The sequence below is a fragment of the Tenrec ecaudatus genome, chromosome 8, assembly GCF_050624435.1.
Source record: "Tenrec ecaudatus isolate mTenEca1 chromosome 8, mTenEca1.hap1, whole genome shotgun sequence".
Lineage (NCBI taxonomy): Eukaryota > Metazoa > Chordata > Mammalia > Afrosoricida > Tenrecidae > Tenrec > Tenrec ecaudatus.
Window position 1 is genome coordinate 117,524,649 of NC_134537.1, and position 23,561 is coordinate 117,548,209.

General features: G+C 42.4%; 1 protein-coding gene across 1 annotated transcript in view; it reads right to left on the reverse strand.

Annotated features, from left to right (window-relative positions):
• Positions 1-121: 121 nt before the first annotated feature.
• The window catches only part of MTMR7 (myotubularin related protein 7), a 150,572-nt gene continuing 127,132 nt past the window's right edge, over positions 122-23,561 (reverse strand). Inside the window, exons 9-14 of the mRNA XM_075556769.1 lie at positions 22,880-23,005; positions 19,837-19,886; positions 11,005-11,205; positions 9,682-9,822; positions 6,373-6,499; positions 122-2,411 (exon numbers count right to left, since the gene is read on the reverse strand). Coding sequence (XP_075412884.1) covers positions 2,049-2,411; positions 6,373-6,499; positions 9,682-9,822; positions 11,005-11,205; positions 19,837-19,886; positions 22,880-23,005 — 1,008 coding nt within the window. The 3' untranslated portion in view covers positions 122-2,048. The remainder of the gene's footprint in view (positions 2,412-6,372; positions 6,500-9,681; positions 9,823-11,004; positions 11,206-19,836; positions 19,887-22,879; positions 23,006-23,561) is intronic.

A 23,561-nucleotide genomic window follows, 5' to 3' on the forward strand; every position in this document is an offset into this window, starting at 1 on the left:
AAACGGATAAACATTCCTTATTCTTAAATAATTTGAAAACTCTCGAGAATGCTCAAATTTTATGTTTTAGAAGAATTATACTTTTTCCCTTTTTTACATATATAGTACAGGTCTCAAATATATATTAAAGTAAATATATATTGAAATATAAACAGCAGAATTACACAGGCTATCTTATTTTTTTTATACATTGCTATACTCTGAATCTTTTGTACATTTCAATGATGTAGTTTCCTACCCTTTATTTTATACCTATTTCAGTAAAATTTAATATTTTCCTACAAATGAATTTACATATTCAAAATACTTACGTAACTTGTAAAAGTGAAATCTGAATAAATTCCTTTTTCTAAAATGCACTGTTGTTTTGAAGCATACTGTGAATATCATTTATCCAAACATGGTGACTTTTCTGCACTATTTTTTCAATTCAAAAGTTTAGTTAACTCAGTAAAGTCCCATTTTTTTAATAAAATGAATGATTTTGGTTCAAATGTGCACTTTAGCAAATATAAAAACTCATAATTTTTAGCAATCAAGTTACCATATGTTGCTAATGTTAATTAAACCACTTTCTAGTTCTTAACTGGGGACTTTTCCTCCCTTGAAATTTTACAGTGTTATATTCTGCAGGGATCAGGCTGTTGGTTAGCCTGCAATGTCTTGGAAGTTGTAGTCTCTGGAACAGTAATATAAACGTGGTATTAATAATGCTTATGTGGTCTGAATCCATACGTAAGAATCAGAGAGTGGATGGAGCTTCTTTATTAAGTATTAGATCCCTATTAGCAAAGAAGTCACAAGTCTTAGCAGTTTTTAAAATGATGAATATCGGGAGGTTGAAGAAAAGCAACAAAATGCTTAACAATGCAAAATAAGGAAAAGTGATGACTAAATCTGAATCAGGCTTAAATAATTGTAAAGCCCCTCAAGTGTAGGGATACATCTATTACCAGAAAACGGTACAGCTCAACAATGTGCTGTTTTCAAATAGTAACAGCATAGAAAAGATGACAATGTCAAATAATTCAGGGAAAAGAATGGACCTGTAAATGAAATGGGGGAAAGATTAACAACAGCAGAACAGGAAGGGCTGGGACACCCTACAGAAGCATGTCCTAACAAGAGAGGTCTCTGTTTAGAAGGTCTGGTAATGGTAGAACTCGCTCTCTAACAAGCAAAATTTCAGAGTGAGAATTTGAAATGGGAAGTCATTTTCTTAGCCCTTTTATGTCCAAATCATTATCTGCAGCTACTATGTTGGTGCTAAAGTGTTCTTTCACTAATGGAATGCATGCGGAGTTGTTGAGTATGTCTGAGTTTGGGGCAGATAATAAGGATTTTTACACACATTATTTGGGACGCATATGGCATGGACTTGGGGTATAATTATGGGACACACACGTGTCACTATCCTCTGGGCAGAATTATGTGAAACACAACCCTCTGGGCTCTAGGGACAATTACATGGGACAGATATGTTCCTCTGGACCCTCCATCATTCTTTTGCTCTTTTGATAGGTATGGCACCTGAAAACCCAGTCTGTGCTGGAATGTGGAATTTTCACGTTTGCAAGTGCAACTTCCAAATAGTGCACAGGAACCTGGAAATACAAGGCTTATCTCGCTTTACAAAAGACAAATGTTTTAAACACTTGCACCTCTAGGCTGCTGCAACACCTCAAACAATCCCCTGTACAAACTACTGCCTCTGTGGCACACACCACTGCAAACAGCTCTCCGTACCCCGCCTCCAACACATGGATCATCAGTGGGATGGGACCAGCTCAAGAGACGGAAGGCGTAGGCATCCCGATCGGTCCCACAAGTCATAAAAGCGTTAACACAGTAGAGACGAGAAATGGCTTTTTCCTGTTCAACACCTGGTCTAAAGCAAAAGTTGGTCATTTTCCCCTTTTTACCATTACATTTTCTAATTCCTGCTGACACATACCATTTCTTGAGATCTTTTGTACTCTGCATTGCACAGTTCCCTTCTTTGGGGAGTTTTTTCCGGTGTGTTTTGTTTGGAACTCCCAGGCGAGAGCTCAGGCAGTGAGAAACACTGCTTCATCCGAATCACGGTCCTTGCCACTGTCCTCACTGGGTGCGCACTCACCGCCACTTGGAGACCGACAGCTCAGGTCCTCCACCCCAGACTCCTGATCACTGTTGGCCGACAGGTCTGGGTCTGAGCTTTTCAGATTGTCTTGGGTGAGAATCAGAGCAGAATCTTCATCTCCCTGGGAGGGGCTCCTGGACGGGAAGGATTTCGTGTTGCCGCTGTAATCCTGGGGCGTGTTGGCTGTGCTGTCGCCTGAGGCAGGAAACCCTGAGTGTTTGCTGGGTTTGTTTTGCTTGCTCTTCACTTGAGTGCAAATGAACGGGACTTTCTGAAGTTTTTCCAGCCTCTAGAAAACAAAGAACCATTTCAGGGGGAAAAAATTATAAATAACTTCCCTCTTGCTCAATACATGCATACTTTTAGTATTCATCACCTTCCAGCCAGATACAACCTTGAGAACATCGGGTTTTATGTGGACATGGGCTCAAAGCTCCATCTCCCGACCGTGGACAAAATCAATTGGCTTGGTTTCGCCATCTCTAATGTAAGGAACGTAAGACCTGACTTAGCCCTCGGTGACCTACAAAATTTTTAAAACCTAACTTAGAGGAAGCACCTGGCAATCAGTACTCTCTCTATATTTGCAAGGATTCTTACATGAGTTTACAGAACGAGTTTTATCCCAGGAACTCAAAATCGATTTTTAGAAATCAGGTTTATTTCATCTCAGTTTTTACTGCGATATAATTCACTTTCCATTGTGCCTTCGTGAAGCGTCCAACGCATGGTCTTCAGTATTTTCCCAAGGCTGGCCGTTGAACTTCCATGACTAATCAAATCATTTTCATCACCCCAAAAGGAAACTTCAGTAGTCACTTGCCTTTCTCCCTTCCCCACCGCCTCTGGGAGCCACGAATCTGCTCTGTCTCTATGGGGTCACATAGTCTGGCTCTATGGGTCACATAGTCTGGCTCTATGGGGTCACACAGTCTGGATGAGCATTTCGTAGAAATGGAAGCGCACATTACATATGTGCCTGTGGGGTCTGGCTTCTTTCCCTTAGCACACTGTGTGAGAGGCTCATCCATGTTGCTTCATTGAACGGGACTCCATTCCGTTTTAAGACTGAAGACCCCACGGATTGCATAGGCTACATGTTTGTCCATTGCACCCACTCATTGGTGGATATTTGGTTTGTTCAAAATATGCTTTACCAGATTTCTTCCATGACTGTCAGAGGGGAAGGTGTTATAAGGTCAAGTGTTACATATTCATGCAAAAACTCACTAATTGCAAAATCACTGCTGGCCAATGTAGGGAACTGACATAGTAGAAGTCCAACCATAAAGAACACACACCAAAGGGCTATTGAAGAGGCAGAGTGAAGAACAAAGTACAGGAAAGAAGATAATGTTCTAAAACTGATTTCGATGAGTGAACAACTCCCAATATAATTTCAACTTTGGATTGTATGCCATATGCACTGGAAATCATAGGCCAATACATTTGTTTTTAAGAAGAGGCAGAGTTCACCTAAGATTTCTTTGGAAGTATCAAAACTTAGTTGAAAGCAATAGTTTGAGAGATCAGATTAAATTTTAAGGAAGAAACACTTTCAACAGGACTATGAAGGAATAATATTTGAATATGCTGATGAGGGGCAGGAAAAAACTATTCCTGGCAGGAAGACGAGTAAGAGGAAAAGCCCACCAGAAGAAAGACATCAGCGCAGTGGTTCTCAACCTTTCGCATGTCGGGGCCCTTTAATACAGTTCCTCGTGTCGTGCTGACCTCCCCCCAACCTTAAAGTTATTTTTGTTGCTACTTCATCACTGTTATTTTGCTGCTGTTAATGAATCGGGCGACCCCTGTGAAAGGGTCGTTCGATCCCCAAGTTGAGAGCCGCTGCATTAGTGAGCAGAAGACAGAACACTTAGCGTTGAACAAAGGAGCGATGGGGAGAAAGATGAGGTGGTATGCTCCCGGGAAAGGTCCAGTCTTGGAAAGCCAAAGGGACAGGGCTGCTCTGTGGTGTCTATAGGTTCTTGATGAGTCGGAATTGATTTGATGGCAGGGAGTTTGATTTTTCTTCTTCTGTTTTTTGGTATAGGAACTCTCAAATTCTAGGCCCAGGAATGTTGACTGGTTTGTAAGAAAATAGGGGGAACTTCATGGCATAATAGTTATCAGTTGGGCTGTTAGGTCAGTAGTTCAAAACACTCTACTGCGCCAAAGGGAGAAAGACTGAGCTTTCTACTCCAATAGATACCCAAAACCTACAGGGGCAGTTGTCCCCTGTCCTGTATAGTCACGATGAGTCAGAATCGACTCCATGCAGAATGGAGGTAAAGATTTTAAATCCTGATACTTCCAGATATTCCAAGTATTTTTTAGTACTTTTTCAAGCATTGAAACATACATTAGGAGAACTCTTTTATGGAAAGTGAAGAGTAGGGAAGAGTAAGAAATACTGGCCCAATGAAATGAGTGGCCTTTGATAAGAGGCCCAACTTCCAGAATTCTGCAAGCCCAATCTACGGCTCATTTCAGTTCTCTGCATGTGAACAAGGTCTCTCAGCTCCGGTGGCATAACATGATCAAGGATCTGTAAGAAGCTCCATCAGAATCTCTTGGTTTAGAGCTGAGTTTGAAGAGTTTGTGTTAGGGGGAGGTCGGGATTATAATGCAGACAGGGATTAGAATGACCTCTCTAACAATGTTAAAACTTAATGACTTAAGACCAAGCTCAACACATAGTTCCAGAGATGGTTTTGTTTGACCCTGGTAAAGTTATAATAGAGTAAAACTTATGCTTGATTTCAAAGTTCTCAAAACAAACGTTTTACCTTCCTGAATTTGTTTTAGTCGTCTACCCCAAGAATGTACTTGACTTTAGCTAGACTTAAGATGCTAACCCTCCTGAGACATTTACATCTTGAAAGGTGACACTTCTTTGGACTGTTGAGGGGACCAGAAAGAATGGGTCTCACCACGGGGGCCATTGAAACCTAAGGCACTTTCCTCCACCTGGCTGCCATTTTCAGGGATGATCTGCAGGCAAAGGGATAGACTTGAAACGGAACGTCTATTTGCCAACCTTCATGGAGACTGACAGCAGGAGACTAGAAGCGGTCTTTCAGTCACATTATTATTTTTGTTACTGATAACTGGAGTGAAGGATCTTAACTTACTGACGTTTTATCCTTTTTCTCGTATGCGATTACACATGATCTCAAGGATCCTTATTTATTTACTTAAAACAAGAAGCATCAATTCAGAACTCAGGTCCAGGCAATAGGAATTCACTGCCAGTTCTTGAATGGCTGAATGTCATAATGATGTTACGGGGTTTTTAGAGGCGTGAAGCGAGGTGAAGAATCCACGTGGGTTGTAGACAGCTACAAACTACAGTGGTATCACTGGAAATAAAGTTTTACAATTAGGAAACCAGACAAATACTAGGACGTTATGGAAGCCAGAAAAATAGACAATTTACAGTCAGCTGCAGCTATCACCATTTAAGAGCTTAATGTAAATATATAATGTATATATTTGTAAATATATAATCTTAAAGATGCAAAGTAACTACATGTTTGTGTATCTGATTTTATTCTTTCATTTTAGGTTCCACTTTGTATATAATCTCCAGTAGGGATTCATTAATTTTATTACTAACAACTAACAATAACGAAGAAAATAGACCTATGGTAGGAACAGCCAAGAAATGCAGTACACCATGGAAAGGAGCCAACAGTTAGACAGCTCGAGTATATTAAATGTCTAGGTTTGGCCTTCAATTATCCCACATGGGTGGGATTATATTTCAGGTTGTCCACTGACCGAAAATGCATAGGGCTATGTTGGTACATTTCACATACCTTAAGTCAGGGGAAAGGAGCCCTGGTCCCATAGTGGGTTATGTCTTCAGCTGCTAACCATAAGATCAGCAGTTCAAAACCACTAGGTGCTCAGTGGGAGGAAAATGAGGCTTTCTGCTCCCATAAAGATTTAGTCTCAGAAACCCACAAAGGCAGTTCTACTCTGTTCTCTAAGGTCCCAATGACGAACACTCGTCTGCTGACCAAAAAGCTCTCTGGTTGGAAGCTACCAGCCTCGGTGCAGGAGGACGATGGGGCAGTCTGAAACCCCAGGGGGGGAGTTCCACTTTGCTCCATCAGATTGCTCTGAATTGGAGCCAACTGAACAGCAACAGAGTTGGCTCAATCATAAGAAGCGTCTATGGTACAGACTCCTGAAAACACAGACGGGCACCGAAAAGAGAGGGGCACTTGTTAAGTGCGTCTTACTTCTTGTAGGGTCTCGAGTTCCTCCTCCAGCTGCTGCGTCTCCTCCTTCACCGCCATCAGGTAATCGGTGACGGACTGCCGAGGTTGCATGCCCTTTTCAAAGCGGTTATACATGCCACTCCAAAACCTGAAGAGGACAGCAGGACTTAGGATGACACCCCATTAGCACCATCGGCCATATCCGCTAACTTCACACAGTTGTAAAATGACCAGAAATGCAAATCACACTCTCAGAGAAATAACTTTATGTTGAAGCTGTCTTTTTCTTGGGCTCGGAAACGTGCTGTTTTGTGGAACATGTCTACGTGCATGGGCGCTCCTGACTTAGAAGGAGCCCTGGACCGGTAGAGGTATGTATCAGGCCGTGTTCCGCATGGTCGGTAGTTTGAAACCACCTGCAGCTCCATGGGAGAAAGACTGGGCTTTCTGCCCCAGGAAACAGCTGCCCTCTTGAAACCCCCAGGGGGTCGCTGTGAGTCAGCACTCACTCGATGGCACTGAGAGCGTATTTAATGTATTCCCCCAAAGTAGATGACGATAGCACATTACCATTTTGTTCATCTTTGTTCGTTTATTGTAAATGAAGAAAATGGTTCCCTGCTTTAAGGTAAAACTTGGAAGATAAGTGAATATATTAACATTTAGGATCTTTGGACTGTGAAGGGGTTCTTCTAGACTTGAAATTTTTAGCTTTTAATTTGTCCATTTCAATCACACCCACACACGTCACACAAATGATATTTACATTTGTAATAAATCCTTTCCTTACAGGATAAAGTATAAGAGTGCAAATGAAATAGACATTATCACACAGATATCTTTGTCGTCAGGCGCCTTCAGGTGGTTCTGACTCAGATACCATCCTCACCCCCTTGCGTTTGAGCCCATTGTCGCCCACTATGTCAGTCCGTCTTTCGTCCACTCTGAGGTTTATTTAGAAAAGTGCACTGTCGCCAAAGACTCGATGTCCCTGTTTTCAGTGCCTAGAAAAGTGCTTGGTCCTCAATAAAACAAATATGTGCTGACTCTTAGGAGCGAGGGAGTCCCAAGATGAAAGCCGTCTGGCTCCACAGCTCTCGGAGCTGCTGCTGGACACTAGCCATGGAGGCCGGTTGTTAGCACAGCAGCAAGGACGCACTGCTATAAAATTCCAGCGAGGTCCTGCAGATTCAAAGAACAAACCTGAAGGTATAAAACCATACGAGAAGAAAAGTCACTACGCCTATGTGTGGGCCAAGTGGGGAGATGGGCTGTGTGTGTATTGTCTGGCCTCTGGGCTATTTTCCTATCAATAAGCCAAAGATAAAGCTATAACACGCCTAGTACATACTCATAATAAGATGTCACGCTACTCTCTCCTACCCAACATAATCTTAAAATAATGTATTTCCACCAGTGCACTGAATTAGAAGGTATGTAATACATTTTCCCAAAATAGATTTGACATAGCACATGTTACCATTTTGTTCTGTTTTGACTCCATGAGACAAGTAGCTAAAACTTGTCATGACTTCTACCTAAATTTAGGGTTTCATGTTAACTTAAAAGGCATTAAAAAAATTTTTTTAATGGCATTTGAGGGAGGGAGGGAAAAAAGCAAGAACTGACACCAAGGGCTCAATGGAAAGTGAATGTCTAGAAAAGAATGATGGCAACATATGTACAGATATGCCTGACACAACTGAGGTATGCATTGTTATAAGAGTTATAAGACCCCCCATAAAATGATCTTTTTTTAAAAAGGGGGGTATTTGATTTATTCCACGTACTTTCTCTTTATGCCACTTGCTCTTAATTTCCCCCTTTTTTCCCTTTGGCTTTCCATTTTTAAATAAATCAGAGCTTTCGTTTTTAAGATATTATGCAACACTGAATTTTTAAAGTATCATAAAACACTTTCATGTCGGCATTTTCTGTGTGCAGCCAAGCTCACCAACTGACTAGATTGTCGTTAGGTCCCAAAAAGTTGGTTCCGACTCAGCAACTGTTTCTGACAGAACAAAACCCGGCCCATACTCACCCCACCCTCATACGGTAAGTGTTATGTCTGAGTCCATTGCGGCAGCCACTGTGTCAGTCCCTCCTACGAAGGGTCTTCACTTTCCTTTCCAGTGACTGGTCAGCGGTTCGAAACCACTAGCTGCTCCGAGGGAGAAAGATGAGGCAGTCTACTCCTACAGCGCTACAGGCTCAGACCCTCACAGGGCAGACCCGCCCTGTCCTCTCCGGTGGCTATGAGGAGGCACTGACTCAAAAGGAGTGAGTTTGGGTTTGAGTTTGCTCTGCCTCTATAAAACTTGTCCAAAGTACAGTATCTTCCATCCTGAATTCTCAGAAGCATATCCCACCAACATTTTTCCTTTCCTATCTTCTAAACAATTATTTTAAAAAGGGGGAACACCTAAATCGGCCACTAAGAATTAGCACTCATAAAGCCATAATCTGATTGCTAGATCTATAAACACAAATCCAATGCAGATCATTTATTTATAAAAGCAAAGAACTAACTAAATAAACTATTTATTATACACATGTCTGGATGTATGGTTTTAGCATTTTAATTATGAAAAACAAAAAGCTATGGGTTTTAGCTCCCCTGCAGGGCTTATTTGAGCCGTAATCCACCCTGAGATGTTTCTTCAAATAAATATTTAGTGACTCTCTCAGTCTGGAGACTCTCGTGTTTGAATCACCTGAAAAAGAGGGAGTGGGAAGGGCGGGGAAGGAAGACACTCTTGCGAAAATGCCAGTGCATGCATGCGAGCATACTCTCGGGACACATATGGCTTTCCCATTTTAAACACGGAACTAATAAGTAGCCAGGGGCTCACGCAGGACACAACAGTGAGGAGGGAGCAGGCCACTCCACAGCAGTGTTTCCTTCTGCTGTGGATGCAGCCACGCTGAGTCAGAAGCAGCTCCCAGCACCTAGGGAGCGCAAACTGCTAAAGCCGCGCTCACCGGCTCCTCTAACGGGTTCATTTGAGCCATGATCCACCTTGAGCAGTTCCTCGGCATTGAGATTTAGTGATTCTTTCGGTCTCTAGTCTGTGAGCTTTGAATCAAATAAAAAAGAGAGAGGGAAGGAAGGAAAGGGGAGAGAAAGGAGGTAAACAGGAGGAGGAGGAAAGGAAGGGCTTGCACGCGGGCAAAGAAACCAGAGTGCAGACAGCCAAGCATCGTCTTGACTATTTCGGGTCCAAAAGGCCTTGAAGCACAGTGATTCCTATGCTTCTGCCTCCACGTGATTAGCCAGTGCCAGGTCCTGAGTTCTAAGCACGCGCGGGCAGGTCCCAGAGGACGACGTACTTGTACGTGAAGTTGCAGGGCGCGGCGGGGAGGTGACGGGTGCCCTGGTTCTGACTGCGTTCATCTCTAAACAGAGGATTCAGATAGTCGGCTCGATTCTTCCACAGGTGGGCCCACAAAGAGTAAGTTCTTTCTTCAATTCTGCAAAACAAGAAAAATAACCTGAGAAGGATCTATCTGGGGTCTGACAACATTGTAGATAGATAATGTTACATCTGGAAAGCAACCAATAGTTGCTATGCGCCAGCCGGTCCTGTTCTGTCTCAAAGATATTTAGCCCCCTCCACTAAGGCGTCCTGGCGGTGCTGTCAGATGAAGCATTTGATTACTAGCCTCAAGGTCAGCAGTTCAAACTCACCAGCCGCTCTGTGGGAGAAAGATGAGACTATCCTACTTCTTCAAAGATTTACTGCCTCTGACACCCTACGTGAAGTTGGTACATGTCAGAATTGACTTCATGGGTTTATGGGATAGCCCAAGAAAAATCACATATTACACCTCAAGCCCCCTGGAAGAAGTAATCTTTCTGTTCACCTCAGACAGTATAAAACTACTAAATTAGACATTCATTAAAATCTGATACCACAATGAAAATAATTTTGTTTTTTGAAAACTGTAAAGTCATTCTTATGTTTGTACTTCACAAATCACTTTGTTTTTGTTAAATCTTTTACTTCATAATTTATTTAAAGTCACATTTTATGTACTTTTCCACTCTGGGTAAAAGCAATGTAATTGTTATCTGAACCAACAGTGGTCTGAGTTTCCAATGTGCTTTCCCAGTTACCTTTGCAATTCTTCTTACGGTAGGCTATCTGCCAAAAATATCTATTTTTTCCTTTAAATCCAGAAGTTACCTTCTTGGCGTCCAGGAAAGCTCCTTTAATTCACTACTGTTTGTGGGGATCAGGCAGAAATGTGAGGGCTAATGAAGGAAACAAACAAACACATATGTCCATCTTTAGGTGTGTTTCCAAAAATGGGCGCTATTCCCCCGAGGAGGGGCCCATCCAGGCAGCCTGCAGAAGCAGATGCTTATATGGTATGTGGGATTGTAGGCTATAGTTCAAGAAAACGGTTTAATCTCCAGAGGGGCACTGACTTTTGTTGTTTTTCTGAAAAGGGTGTGATAGGGTAAATAAATTTGGAAACCTATGGTGTATGATATTTAAGCCGTTTATGAAACGATGTCAGAAGAAAAGAATTTTGTTAGTATAGGTGTGTAAATCAAATAGTCTTTCAAAAGTACAAAAAGCTATCTAAAATTCTCAATCACTAATATCTCTAGATAAAAACGAGACATAAAAAAAAAAAAACACTTACTTGAGTTCCCGTCTCTCCTTTTGGCAGTTACACAGGAAGTTCCCAAATTGGCAGGAATAAATGTGGTGTTGAATGTGAATCAAAAACCTCTCATTGAACTCGAAGGCACAGGGAAATTGTTCCATTAACTGCCAGACACATTCAATGAACTGATCAATAACTGGAGAAATTTCTTTTGGGTCACCGTCTAGATTGCCATATCTAAAAAGCAAGGTATTCAAGACTGTTTAAAGGCAACTTTTGATTCATGTTTCAAACTATTATTAGAAAGCTACAAATCCAAAAACCGTAAAAGTAATTATGATTTTTTAAAGTAATTATGATTTGTAAATAAATCTTATCAACTTTGGGAGAAGAAGTGGAAAAGGAAGAAAATGGAAAAATCCTCTTAAAAGTCCAGTATCAAGAAAACATCCTCCTGAAGGTCTGGAGACAGAAAGGAAAATTCATGTTACCATTTGACAAAAGGAAGTGTCAGTTGAGAGGCGAGAGCCTGGTAGCACATTGCCTCAGTGCTCAGCGTGTATACACACATAGCAAAAAGACAAACTAAACGTCTGCCATCTAGTAAATTCACTACTCAGGGTAGCCCTGCAGACCAGGGCAGAACTGCCTATTTTGGTTCTGAGGCGGTCAATCACCACAGGCACTTACACCTCATCTTTCTGTCATAGTCTGGCTGTTGGTTTGAAATGCCACCCCTGTGGTTAGCAACACATGATGCCACCAGGCTATTATGTATGCATATGTTGTTGCTTGTTGTGTGCTGTTGAGTTGATTCCAAATAACAGCAGCTCTTTGTTCAACAGAACAAAACACTGCCTCCTCTGCGCTGAGCCCGTTGCCGCAGCCACGTGGCAGCCTGTCTCATTGAGAGCCTTCCTCTTTTCCTCTGACCTTCACTTCCTTTGCAAGCTGTCCTTTGACATTTTCTACTCGGCTCTGTGACTCCAACAGTCCTTCGATTTGCTTCAGCTACTCTACAATTAAGAGCAAGTTTCAGTCTTGTCTGACAACCACTTCGATATTTCCTTCCTTTCTTGTCTTTTTAGTGACCATTCATGCTTTCTTCATGAATGATGTCCTTGATGGCCTCCCACTGCCCATCGGGTCTTCTGTCATTAGTGGTCAATAGGTCAAATCTGTTCTTGAGATGTTCTTGAAATACAGGTGGGATTAAACTCAAGGTCATATGTTGGCTTTCATAGATTTATGTTAATTTTCTTCCGCTTTAACCTGAACTTAAATATGAGCAATTGATATACTCCACAGTCAGTCTCTGGCCTGGTTTTAGCTGCTGATATTCAAATTTTCCTTCGTCTCTTCCCACAGATGTCATCGATTTTATTTCTGTGTATCCCAACTAGAGAAGTCTGTGTGTATAGTTACCTTCTGGGTTGCTGAAAACCCGCTAGCCATTCCTCAGGAGAAAGATTAGACTTTCTCTTCCCAGAACAAATTGGTCTCCGAAACAAACAGGGGTAGTCATGCTCTGTCCTAGAGCGTGGTTGTGTCAGAATCAACTCGATGACAGTGAGGACTGCAACACCCTGGGTAATCATACTAGCACAATCAAGAGGGCTTCTTCTGAGGAAGTTCCAAGAAAGCAGCAAGCGACACTGGTGAGAAAAAGTCCAGGCAAGTGATGCTGAGGATTAAAAAAAATCATGGTGATGATCCCGCTCATTTATGTCCTATGAGAATTTCTGTTTGGCAGGGGTGTATGTGTGTGTAATTTTACCCTATCTACCTGACAACCTTGATCTTGCCCCACCAAACTTCTAGTTTTCCTCCAAACTCAAAAAACATTGAAAAGGAACACAATTTGAGTGTGTTGAGGATGCTGAAACTACCATTTTGACATGGCATGTACAAAAGTGCAGAATTCTCTAGGTAAGGGTAAGAGAAATGGAAAGGCTACCTTCAGAATTTTATACACCTAAATGGAGGATATGTAAAAAAACCAAACAATTCACATTTTGATATTTTTGTTTAATAAACATACCTATTATTGTATAGAAATATTATTTTACTTTTGTACATAGGTAAGAACACATCTGTATATGTATATATATGTACACACACACATATAACAAATCAAGGAAGACATCATAAAAGTCTTTGTTGTTGCAACTCATTAGTGGTGGCAGCTGGTACCTAGAACTACCTTCTTCATCCACCACCCATTCCAATTCCCGTTTCCCTCATCAAGCACATCAGCTGCTCAGGATTTTTTGTCCTAATGGGGTTAACCCAAAACTTCATTAATTGCGATGTTGGATTAAGTGGCTGTAGTTTTCCATATGTGTTAATCACAGAGTACTGAGCACATGGTAGTACTAAGAGATGTAGTGCTACGTACTTAGTAAGTTGTAATGCATCTCCTGTATTCTGTGCATACTCTTCTTCACCTTCATTATTTAATACAAGTCTGATTTTTCCCTTGGTTAACAGACTCAACCATGACAGAATATAGCAGTTCCCTTCTCTGTCTGCTGACGCAGAGGCATGAGGAGGTCATTTTGAATTTCCAGTTCAATGGATCCACTGTTGTGTCTCCTGGAGGGACTAGCCCTCTCTTTGGAAGGCAGACCTCTAGATGCGCAGAGCATAGGATCAAGAGGGCAGGAAGCCAAAAGCTTACGTGTGGGTCACAAGGGGTCATAGGGACCCAGATCCACCCCTTACTTCCTGGACCCATGAATCCCGCCTATGGGAGAAAACCACAATATATTGGATACTGGTCTATAGCATATAAACTTCCTAGGAAACACTCCTCAAACACTGTAGGTTTTGGCACCTAGTCCTAGCTGCAGCTTTAGAAGACCATTCCAACATCCCATCAAGTCAGCTGCTTCAGGATGATGGGGAGCATGACGACGTCCATGAGCCTGGGCTCACTGCTGCTCTTTGTCTGACTCTCTTGATCGGAGTTGATGTGTGTGGGACGTGCTGATGGAAGATAAGCACTCTGTAAGTACATGGATGGTCGTTTGTGCAGACGCACCCTTTGCAATGAAGGCAAATCCTCGTGCGAAATAATGATCTATTCCAGGAAAAACAAAATGCTGCCCTTTCCATCATGGAAGTGGTCCCATATAATCAACCTTCCACCAGCTTCAACAATCCAAGAAGTGATTTCCTATCTGAGACTTGGTGTTTATCTCTGCGGCTAAAAGATTGCACCCTCAGTAAGGGCTGTGGCCAAGTTGGCTTTGGAGAGTGGAAACCTATCCTGCTGAGTTGATCATCTGAACCTCTGCCCCCATGGGCGCTTTCTTCACGAGCCACTTGACTCCATGGCAAGAGTAGCTAAGAAAAGAGGATTGCTGGTTTCCTTAATACGTATCATTCTAGTTGATGTGGGTCTGCTACTGCTCATGCATTGCTTCCCTTTTTGTCTTTATACTAATATGATTTTATCCTTACCTCCTAGTGCAATTTGTTTTTCATTGTCTTCTGTTGGGTTTCCAGTAGTGAAGCATAGGAAAAGTGGATGTACAATGAAAATAACTGACACAAGGTGTTAGATGGAATGCAGAGGTGCGGGGTGGATGATAGGAGGGAAAGGGGGTCTCAGGGCCGGATATGGAGTGCAGAAGGGGGGAGGGAGCATTAGAACTGATCGTGATTGCACAACTCATATCGAAGGCAATTTAACCCCCCGGGGGGTGGGTGGGAGGAACCAGGGGCTCTAAGATAGATGTGGTGGTGATTATATAATTCCCCTTGATATGATTGAACAATTGAACTACTCAATTGTATGGTCTGTAAATTATGTGCCAATGAAGCTGTTGAAAAACAACAACAATGCCATTCTCTCCACTCGATTCCTAAAATCTCTGCTGAGGTCACATTTTTGTGAACACGCACATGAGACACATATTTTGATTCTAACAAATTCAAAGAGGTCATATCTCTTTCTCATATCTCCTTTAACCAACTATCCAATCACATTCCTTCAATATCCCTGACCATCCAGTGAAACTATTGGCCACAGTCCAGGAATTAGCGTACAACCATACATCTGGCCATTTCACCTCCCATGCAATGTGACCAACTAGGTGCACTGCTCAAAATTCTGTATGCTGAGATTTCACTGTGTCTCAGAGAGGGCCCAGAAAGAGTCTGAGTGCTGCTGTGTCTTCTCTCAACTGGGCCTGCAGATCAGGCAGAGCCATCTCTAAACCAGACATGAGTTTTCTATCCCTCAGTCAACTGATCATGAGAAACTAACTCTCTCTGAAGCCACAGGTGAGTACTAGAGGAAGGAAAGTAAGGTGCCAATGACAGAAGTGAAGACTGTGAGCATTTGGGCCACTTCCTCGTGTAACGTGAGCCCTATCTTATAAATAGCACTTCCACGTAGTGATGGCACATCTGACGTTATGGATGAAGCAAGATGCAATTCATGCTGGGAAGATGAGACTGCATGGGAACTTGGTGGCCCACAGTTAGATGTTTGGTCTTTACTGAAGCCCAGTAACAAGCTAAAACAGTGTCTCTCAAAAGGACAGTCATTATCTACAGAGGATAGCAAGGCTTCGCTCCGAAATCCTAAGGGTCACACTATAATTCATCAACAGGGCCTGCCAATGCTTCCAAGTACATTTTCAGCCATCGCTGACCCTTCACCACCACTGGGTCATTTGCACCGTGGGGCTCAAACAGCAAAGGGTCCCGAACAGCAGCCTGGGCCTGCTGCAGAACCTCCTTCTGGGCTCCACTCAAAACTGAAGTGTTTCACTGGATGAAGAGGCTGGAGCAGCACACCCAACTGAGAGATCTGCTGCTTCTACGATCCACGGAAATCCACCTTTTAGCTGTGTGAGGAGATAGATGCAACAATGTAACCTTTTCTTTTAAAAAGACTATCTCAACATGCCCCACAGCCACTAGACTCCTAAGAAATTTCACTGAGTTTGAAAGTGCCTAAATTTTTGTCAGGTTAATGTCTATCCTCTTGCACACCAGTGTCTTGCCAATAAATATAGAGACATTGATATGTCTTCCCTTGTAGGTCCAGTCAGCAAAGTGGCGTCTTATAGAAGGGAACATTGATCAAGATTCCTGAAGACTAAATTATGGCATGTGTTGGAAAGACGATCTATTACGGTGGTGGAACAGTGCACGTGTACTGCTGGTCTTGACAGCTGACTGAAAGCAGCTTATGGTGATCCATCAAAACCAGAATCAAGAAAAAGCATTGGCCATATCAATACCTGCACACCAGGTACCAGAAGAAGGATTCATTTGCTCATATTATGAAACCACATCTGTAACTATAGTTGAAATTAGTCACCACCTAGATAAATTTGTGATTACTTCCAAACAAGGAAGTTAGATGAAGACATCCTGGGAATCACCACCCCTGTGTCCTGCAAGGTCTTGATAGTAACATGAATTTCTAGAATCCTCCATGAATTCTTTTCCTGGCAGGCACAATTCTAATGGCTTCCCCTTGGCCTTTTCTACCGTAATAACTCTTACTTTGAATGTCAGGGGTTCAAGTTCAATATGAATGCCCTACCAAGTGCTGAGTCTGTCTATGCCAAGTATGCCTTCTAGAACTGGGAAGTCATTACAGGATGGGCTGGGACCCACTGAATCCACTTTGAGATGACCTGACCTCCATCCACTCCTACGCTGTGAGTCACAGGGATATTTTGGGTATTTTAGAGTTAGTGTCAATTTCAAATCAGTGGTCAATCATCCCTGAAAAGTTGGATTCTTTTCTTTTCTTGAATGAATGAACAGTCAAAGTCATAAAAGGCTGAAGATCTCTTTGGGCAAGCCTGGGAGAAATATTAACATTAGAAAGTTTTAGCATTGTAGTGGGGCCCATATCAATAAATTCAGACCAACCCAAGTATATGTTCCTTCAGACCAATACAAATTTATGTTCCTTGTGCTAAATTAGTCTACATCGATTTAACATTGAGAGATTGGACAATGTTATAGAGTATAGATCAGGCTTCCTCATGTTAGGCAGCATCAGTCTCAGTAACAAAATGATTTCAAAAACAAAAACCAGCTGATGTGTCAATTCCAACTCATGGTAATCCATGCGCGCCACAGTTGAACTCTGGTTTCACAGGGTTTGCAATGGCCAATTCTTTAAAAGTAGGTCACCAGACACTTCCTGGTGGACTCAAACCTTCAACCTCTCAGTCAGCCCTGAGTGTGTGACCATTTGCCCCACCAAAGAATTTCCCCAACAATAGAAAGACCGCTTTATGAACCAAGCATGGAAGAGGACTAGTCACATACCCTTTTAAAATTTAGTGGTTTCCCTGACATACAATTCTTATAACAGATATGTCAACCGTTCAATCACATTCATGAACTGTGCAGCCATCACCACAAGCAATTCCAATAAGCTGGCCTCCCTATCATGTCCCTTTGAGTCCATTAATCCAGCTGCTGCCTCGATAGATTTACGTAATCTGGATTCATATTCAGAAAAAAACATACAAAATCAAGACAAAATACATGCAAAGGTCCACAACAACAATGACACAATGAAACAGAGAAAGACCTCAATTGAAGACAATCCAGAAAGTATTTAAAAGTGGTGCAATTCTACCTTGGGATCAAGAGGGAAATCAATGACACAGTGTCACAATTTAACCTAATGACAACTACAGTAATCCACCCTACAATGTACTATCTGATGACAAAGTCGTTCTCATCGCTGGTCTATAGTCAGAGGGGATTTACCAGAAGCAGAATCCACATGAGGGCCCTGCAAATGGGTTTGGGGATTTCACTGTCATCCACAGCCTTCGTCAAATTAGGTGTTCAGAATTTAGGTTCTAAAGCAGGTTTGGATTTTATTGTTTACAATTCTTGGAAGAAGGCTGGTATACTTCTTCCCTATGGGCCTAGCTGACATTTTATTTTTTTAATAATTTTATTGGGAGTTCGTACAACTCTTATCACAATCCATCCGTCCATCCATCCATCCATCTATCTATTGTGTCAAGCACATTTGTACATTTGTTGCCATCCTCATTCTCAAAACATTTGCTTTCTGCTTGAGCCCTTGGTATCAGCTCCTCATTTTCCCCTCTTTCCCCGCTCCCCCATGAACCCTTGATAATTTATAAATTATTATTATTTTGTCATATCTTATACATAGAAGCCACTTTGTTATTATAGAAGCCTCAAGACCCGAGACCTACATGGGGACCCCAAAGAAAACCAGAATTTGTTTTTCCAAAGGTTGTAATCAATTTTTTTTCACAAAAGAGCCTTATCACCTTCAAAGTGCTCTCCATTACACTTAATACATTTGTCAAATCTGTGATTCCATTCTTGGAGGCATTTTTCAAACTCGTTTGGATGGTTCATAGCAAGCACCTCCCTTGTGTTTTTCTTCACCTCTTCTACAACATCTAATCACTGTCTTTTCAAGTCCCTCTTAATTCACGGAAACAAAAAGAAGCCACACATGAGGTTAGGTGAGTTAGATGCATGGGACAAGAGCGGTACGCTGGTTTTTGCCAAAAACTAGCACACTGAAATGACTTCATGAGCAGGGTCATTGTTGTGGTGGCAAAACCAGTCCCGTCTGCAATAAATCAGACCTTATTTGTTGAGCACTGTTAAGCTATCCTTTCAGAACCTCTAAATAGAAAGCTTGACTAACAGCCTGACCTGGTGGAACAGAAGTACAAATGCACTATGAGTTGATATTTTCATCCAAACCCAGAGCAAGATTTGTCATCAATCAACATTTCACCTTTTTTGAAAGGAGAAAACTACTAGTACACTTGAGTCTTTCCCATAGTTCTGTCCTTGTATGTTGTGTTCAACATCACAACAGTTTCTGTGGCATTTTTCCTGAGCAGGAAACAAAATTTCACAGCCAAATGCTGTTCTCTTAAATTGGCCATTCAAAAAAATGAAGTTCAAGCAAAACTGCTTTTACAAAAAAATTCATTGTGACCAGAGAGAACCTTTCCAGGTGATGCCACTGGGTGCACTAACTCAGAGTAAGTTGCTCAATGCTCGCCTAGCAGGAAAAATGCAGACCACAAAAGATTCACCCAGTGGAGCTTTATTCCTTTTTTGGGGGGGATGGGGGTACCCTGTCATATTCTTCCTGATAGCCAGGCACCATCTGCTTTCTTCACCATTTTGATACAGGACCCATATCTTTAGTGATCACTTCCTGGGCTAGGTATGGAGTCATATACACTTTTTAAAAAATCTTGCTACAACTCCATAGTCGAGGGAAGGTATCCCTTATTTCACAAATAAAAGATTAACATTCGTAGAGGAGACATGACCAAATGCACACAACTAGTAAATTCCAATAGCCTGGATTTAAAATCAGATCTGTCTCCAAAGCCACACTGCTCCAGAGAGACCAGAACACACTTCCCCTACAGGACATGTGCTGTAGAGCCAGTCCAATGCCATCCCCGCTGTGAAGAGTCAACGAGAAATTATTCCACAACTCGTAGCTTAAAGTGCATGTTCCTTATGACTATACTTCTACAATGGAGTATCCTCGTCAATCAGAAGGTTAAGGCAGGAGGAAGAGAAAGCTTTTGTTCTCTAGGTCAATTACTTGAACAAGCATTCTGGGTTTCTTCTGGAACAATTTGTCATTAGTTCATTCCTGCCCACGTGATACTAACAGAACTTCCTTTGTCAGTGATACAATATATATGACAAACACTAATGAACTTTATTTTAAAACTTATGCAAATAAGAAACCTGTATAAAAGAAGGCTGTTTCTCCCAGACACTCAATGGAAAACTTGAAAAACAGATGGTTCTTCTCCTAAATATTCAAAACCACAGACTTTAAAATATTCTTACCTATGATTAAACTTATGTCCAAAGGAAAGCCAGTCCTTTTCAATTAATACCTACAAAAGAAAGAACTATTAGCACTCTGGAGAGAAGTCAGCAAAGAAAAAACAAGAGACTAGATACAATGGGAGGGCTCAGGGGTGCTTGGAGCAGACGCCACCACCTTTGGGATGCCCTGCAAACGAATGCACAGGCCTTGTGCACTAATGCAGACACACCTATATGAAGGGGGAAGCTGAAACCGCCCACACGAAAAAATAATAGGAATGCATGCATGCAAATGGAATGTCCCTTGCACAAAACCAGCATGGGGGGGGGGACGGGAGACCATATCTGACCCTCTGGCTTCCTCCCACGGCCATGAGGCAGAGGGCAGACATGCCTCCCTCCTCCATCCTTCTTTACTTATTCTGACACCAGTGACTCCTCCTATGGCATTGACTTCTCTGCTGGGTTTGATAGACCACTGCCATGGCCAAATAGAACTCACGGAGCACACCCACAATAAGGCTCATTAGAGGAGTCAACAGGTGAACATGATTAGCATGACAGGTTAACACATGATCTGTAGAACATATCCCCTAGTCCAGGAGCTCAAATCAGTCCGGCAGGCAGCCTGCTGCTCTGCCTCACACTCTCAGTCCGGCTCCTCGGGTCGGTCTTGCAGGTCCTCGCCTTCGCCTTTGGTGCCTCTGGCCTCAGCCTCTGCTACTGCAGAGTAGACAGAGATCTCAACCTGCTCCACTTCCAATTTGCCTCTCCTTGCTGACACGCGCATCCTGATAGCCATGGAGTGGAAACTAAACCTGACCAATCCTCTCTGCTAGTGTTATACACGCACTATTTGCATCGTTCCATCGTCATTTGGTGGGAGTTATGGAGACCTGGATAGATGAGCGATATTAAGAAATTTCACTCCACCATAACTCCCACTGAGTGCTTTCCATGCACCAGGAATAGTTCACATTGCTTCGTATATGTTTAATTGTGCTCCTTTAATTCGGGAACGCCTATTATCAATCCTATTTTGTAGAAAGGGAAACCGAAGCAAGGAGAGGTTAAATACTCATCTAAGCTCAGGCTACGAGGGGTGGTGCCTGCCACCACACAGCCCGGCTCTTTCATCTCCAAGCCCCATCTCTAAGCAAGATGAGATGCTGCCTCTAGTCTGATGTAAAAGAGCAGCCTTTCTTTCAAGAACCCGACAGAAATGTGTCCCAGCAACCATTACTGTGTGTTAGAATTCTGATATTGTGGGTTTAAAGCAGTGGTGGGATTCAAATAATTTAACAACTGGTTTGGTGCCATACCAAAAGGCAGCTTAATATTCCACACAGTTAATACTTAAATATGAACACTGAAAGAGGCACACAAAATTAAATTACGTTAGAAGAAAGTGTTTTAAAATATCAATGGGAAAGTATTCAAAAATGCCTGATAAAAAACAAAACTGCTATTGAAGCTATTTCTATGGTGGGTGTTCTCCCTCGCAATAGTCTTCCTTTCCCTTGTATCCAACCATCTCCCGTGTGCTTTTTATGTTTAACTGTCTTTCACTGTAGGAGTAGAATCCCCTTCCTTCAGAGGTGGGCCAACTAGACAATACTTATGTAGATAGATTAGCAACAGGCGACTTCTCTTCTCTGAACATATTACAGTCATCTTGAAAAAAACTCCACGTCTGCTAGACTTACAGCAATTGTTCTGATAATATTTTGAGACCTTTGAACACTTTTAGGAATCGAATAATTCATTCATAATGTCTCATGGGAATGCAGGGCATAACACAGAGCTGAAACAATGACAACGTGTCGCCTTCTCATTGCTTGGTAATTTTTCTCTTTATGTCTTCTGTTTATTTACTGAAGTAACAAATACAAGGGAATAAAAATGTAGCATTTCATCAGAAGTATAACAAGTTTTATGAAATGAATGAATATTACAAACATTGTCTAATGGACAGAATGAACATTAACTACAGGCACTTAGAACACAGTGTTGCAAAGATGAATGTTAAAAAAGAGTAAGGAAGGTAAATTTGTGATTTTCACAATGGACGGCAGCCCAGCTGCCCTCCTTAGTTAGACCCATGATTAGTGACCATTTTTAACAACCAATTCACTGAGCTCAACAACCCAAAATGAACTATCAGTCCTGCCCAACTGGAGAAAACCGACTGAATTAGAGACTCCAGCCCTGCTTTGGAATTAGGGTTAGCATACATTTATAACTTCAAGACACCTGGATGCTAACAATAATCTTTAAGCCAATCATATGGAATGGGCTCATCGATAAAACCAATGGTCTAAAAACAGCCAGAGGTTTTTAGTGAATATTTGTTAGTTTTCATGACATGGTTGAAGTTAGTCCTTCGGAACTCAGGAGGCATTTTCTGAGTGTCCAAAGTTTAATGGGGCAGAGTTAGAATGAGAGAATTAGAATGAAAAGAAACTCAAGAGCAGAGTGGTGAAACAGTGGGATGAAAACAAACACAGTGAGTGCGCTCCGCGCCTGAGTGGACCTGGGAGCTCCACTTTCCAAATATAAATGAAGGCGGACGGTCCTCCTGACCTCAGCATTCAGAAGCAAGAGAGTCGGTCTGAAGTCTCAAGGCCGTCACTGGCAAGTGGGAGTTCTCTGACACACTGACAGGAAGAAAGAAAGGAGGAAGGAAGGGAGGGAGGGGCCCAAGAAGGGAAGCTTGCTCTCTCTGACCCCAGGTTGTTAGCTCGTCATTTCAAATGACCTGAGAGGAGCACATGGGCAGTGGAGACGCCTATGAGGGCTCTTCTGTGAAGTGAAATTCAATGGTATGGTGCTTCCATCCCTCTCGTAACACCCATCCTTTGACTGCGTGGGAGCATGCAATAAGGTGTAGGGAACCTGAGTTATTAAACTTCAGGGAGTGGTCGGGTTTTGCCATTCCGCTGCATAGCAAAGCAAACCATTTCAGTCGCAGCAACAGCGGCATCCCCTGACTCCTCACAGCACTGCCTCCAGGAGCAGGAAGCACTCACCATGAACCCCCCCCCCCACCCCCCGCACTCACCATGAAACCCTTCAGAGTCCGGTAGTGCGGATCCAGCAGGAGGCTGGCTACAGAGCACACCTGTGCCGTCCTGTCCCACCCATCAGAGCAGTGAACAAGCACACTGGCTCCTTCCTCGGAAACAGCCTGCAAACACAGAATCATCAAGAAATCACAAAGGTGGAGTGAAATCGAAGAAACAGATCCAAAAAGCTAAAGCCATTTCTTCATTCACCTGGTGTCTATTACCTGCCCAGTCTGGGCAGAGCCAAGGAGTGGCCTGGGGAGTTGGCTCTCCCCATTATACCCAGAGGCCACCAGTCAAGCCACTGCACATAAGCACATGGACTATAAAAATGTGTATCTCCCCTGCAAACACACCATCAGGACATAGCCTCGGCCTACCCGCAACACCCTCCTCCCTTCTAATGTCCCATCTTAATTCAAGTCTTACTAGTATTGAAATTCCGGAGATGTTATCCGCTTAATTCATTATCAAAATGAAAACAGTACAGTTGTAACTTATAATACCATTAGAAATAAAAGGCCAAGTGACAGACATGGGGCGGAGAAAGAGGGAGAAACAAAGGAAAACTAATAGCAGAAAAATCTCTGCTGAGAAAGGAATCTGGTCACGAGTTCGGCTGCCATCTGCAAGCTGAATAGCCTGAAACCACCAGCGTTTCTAAGGGAGAAAGAGGGG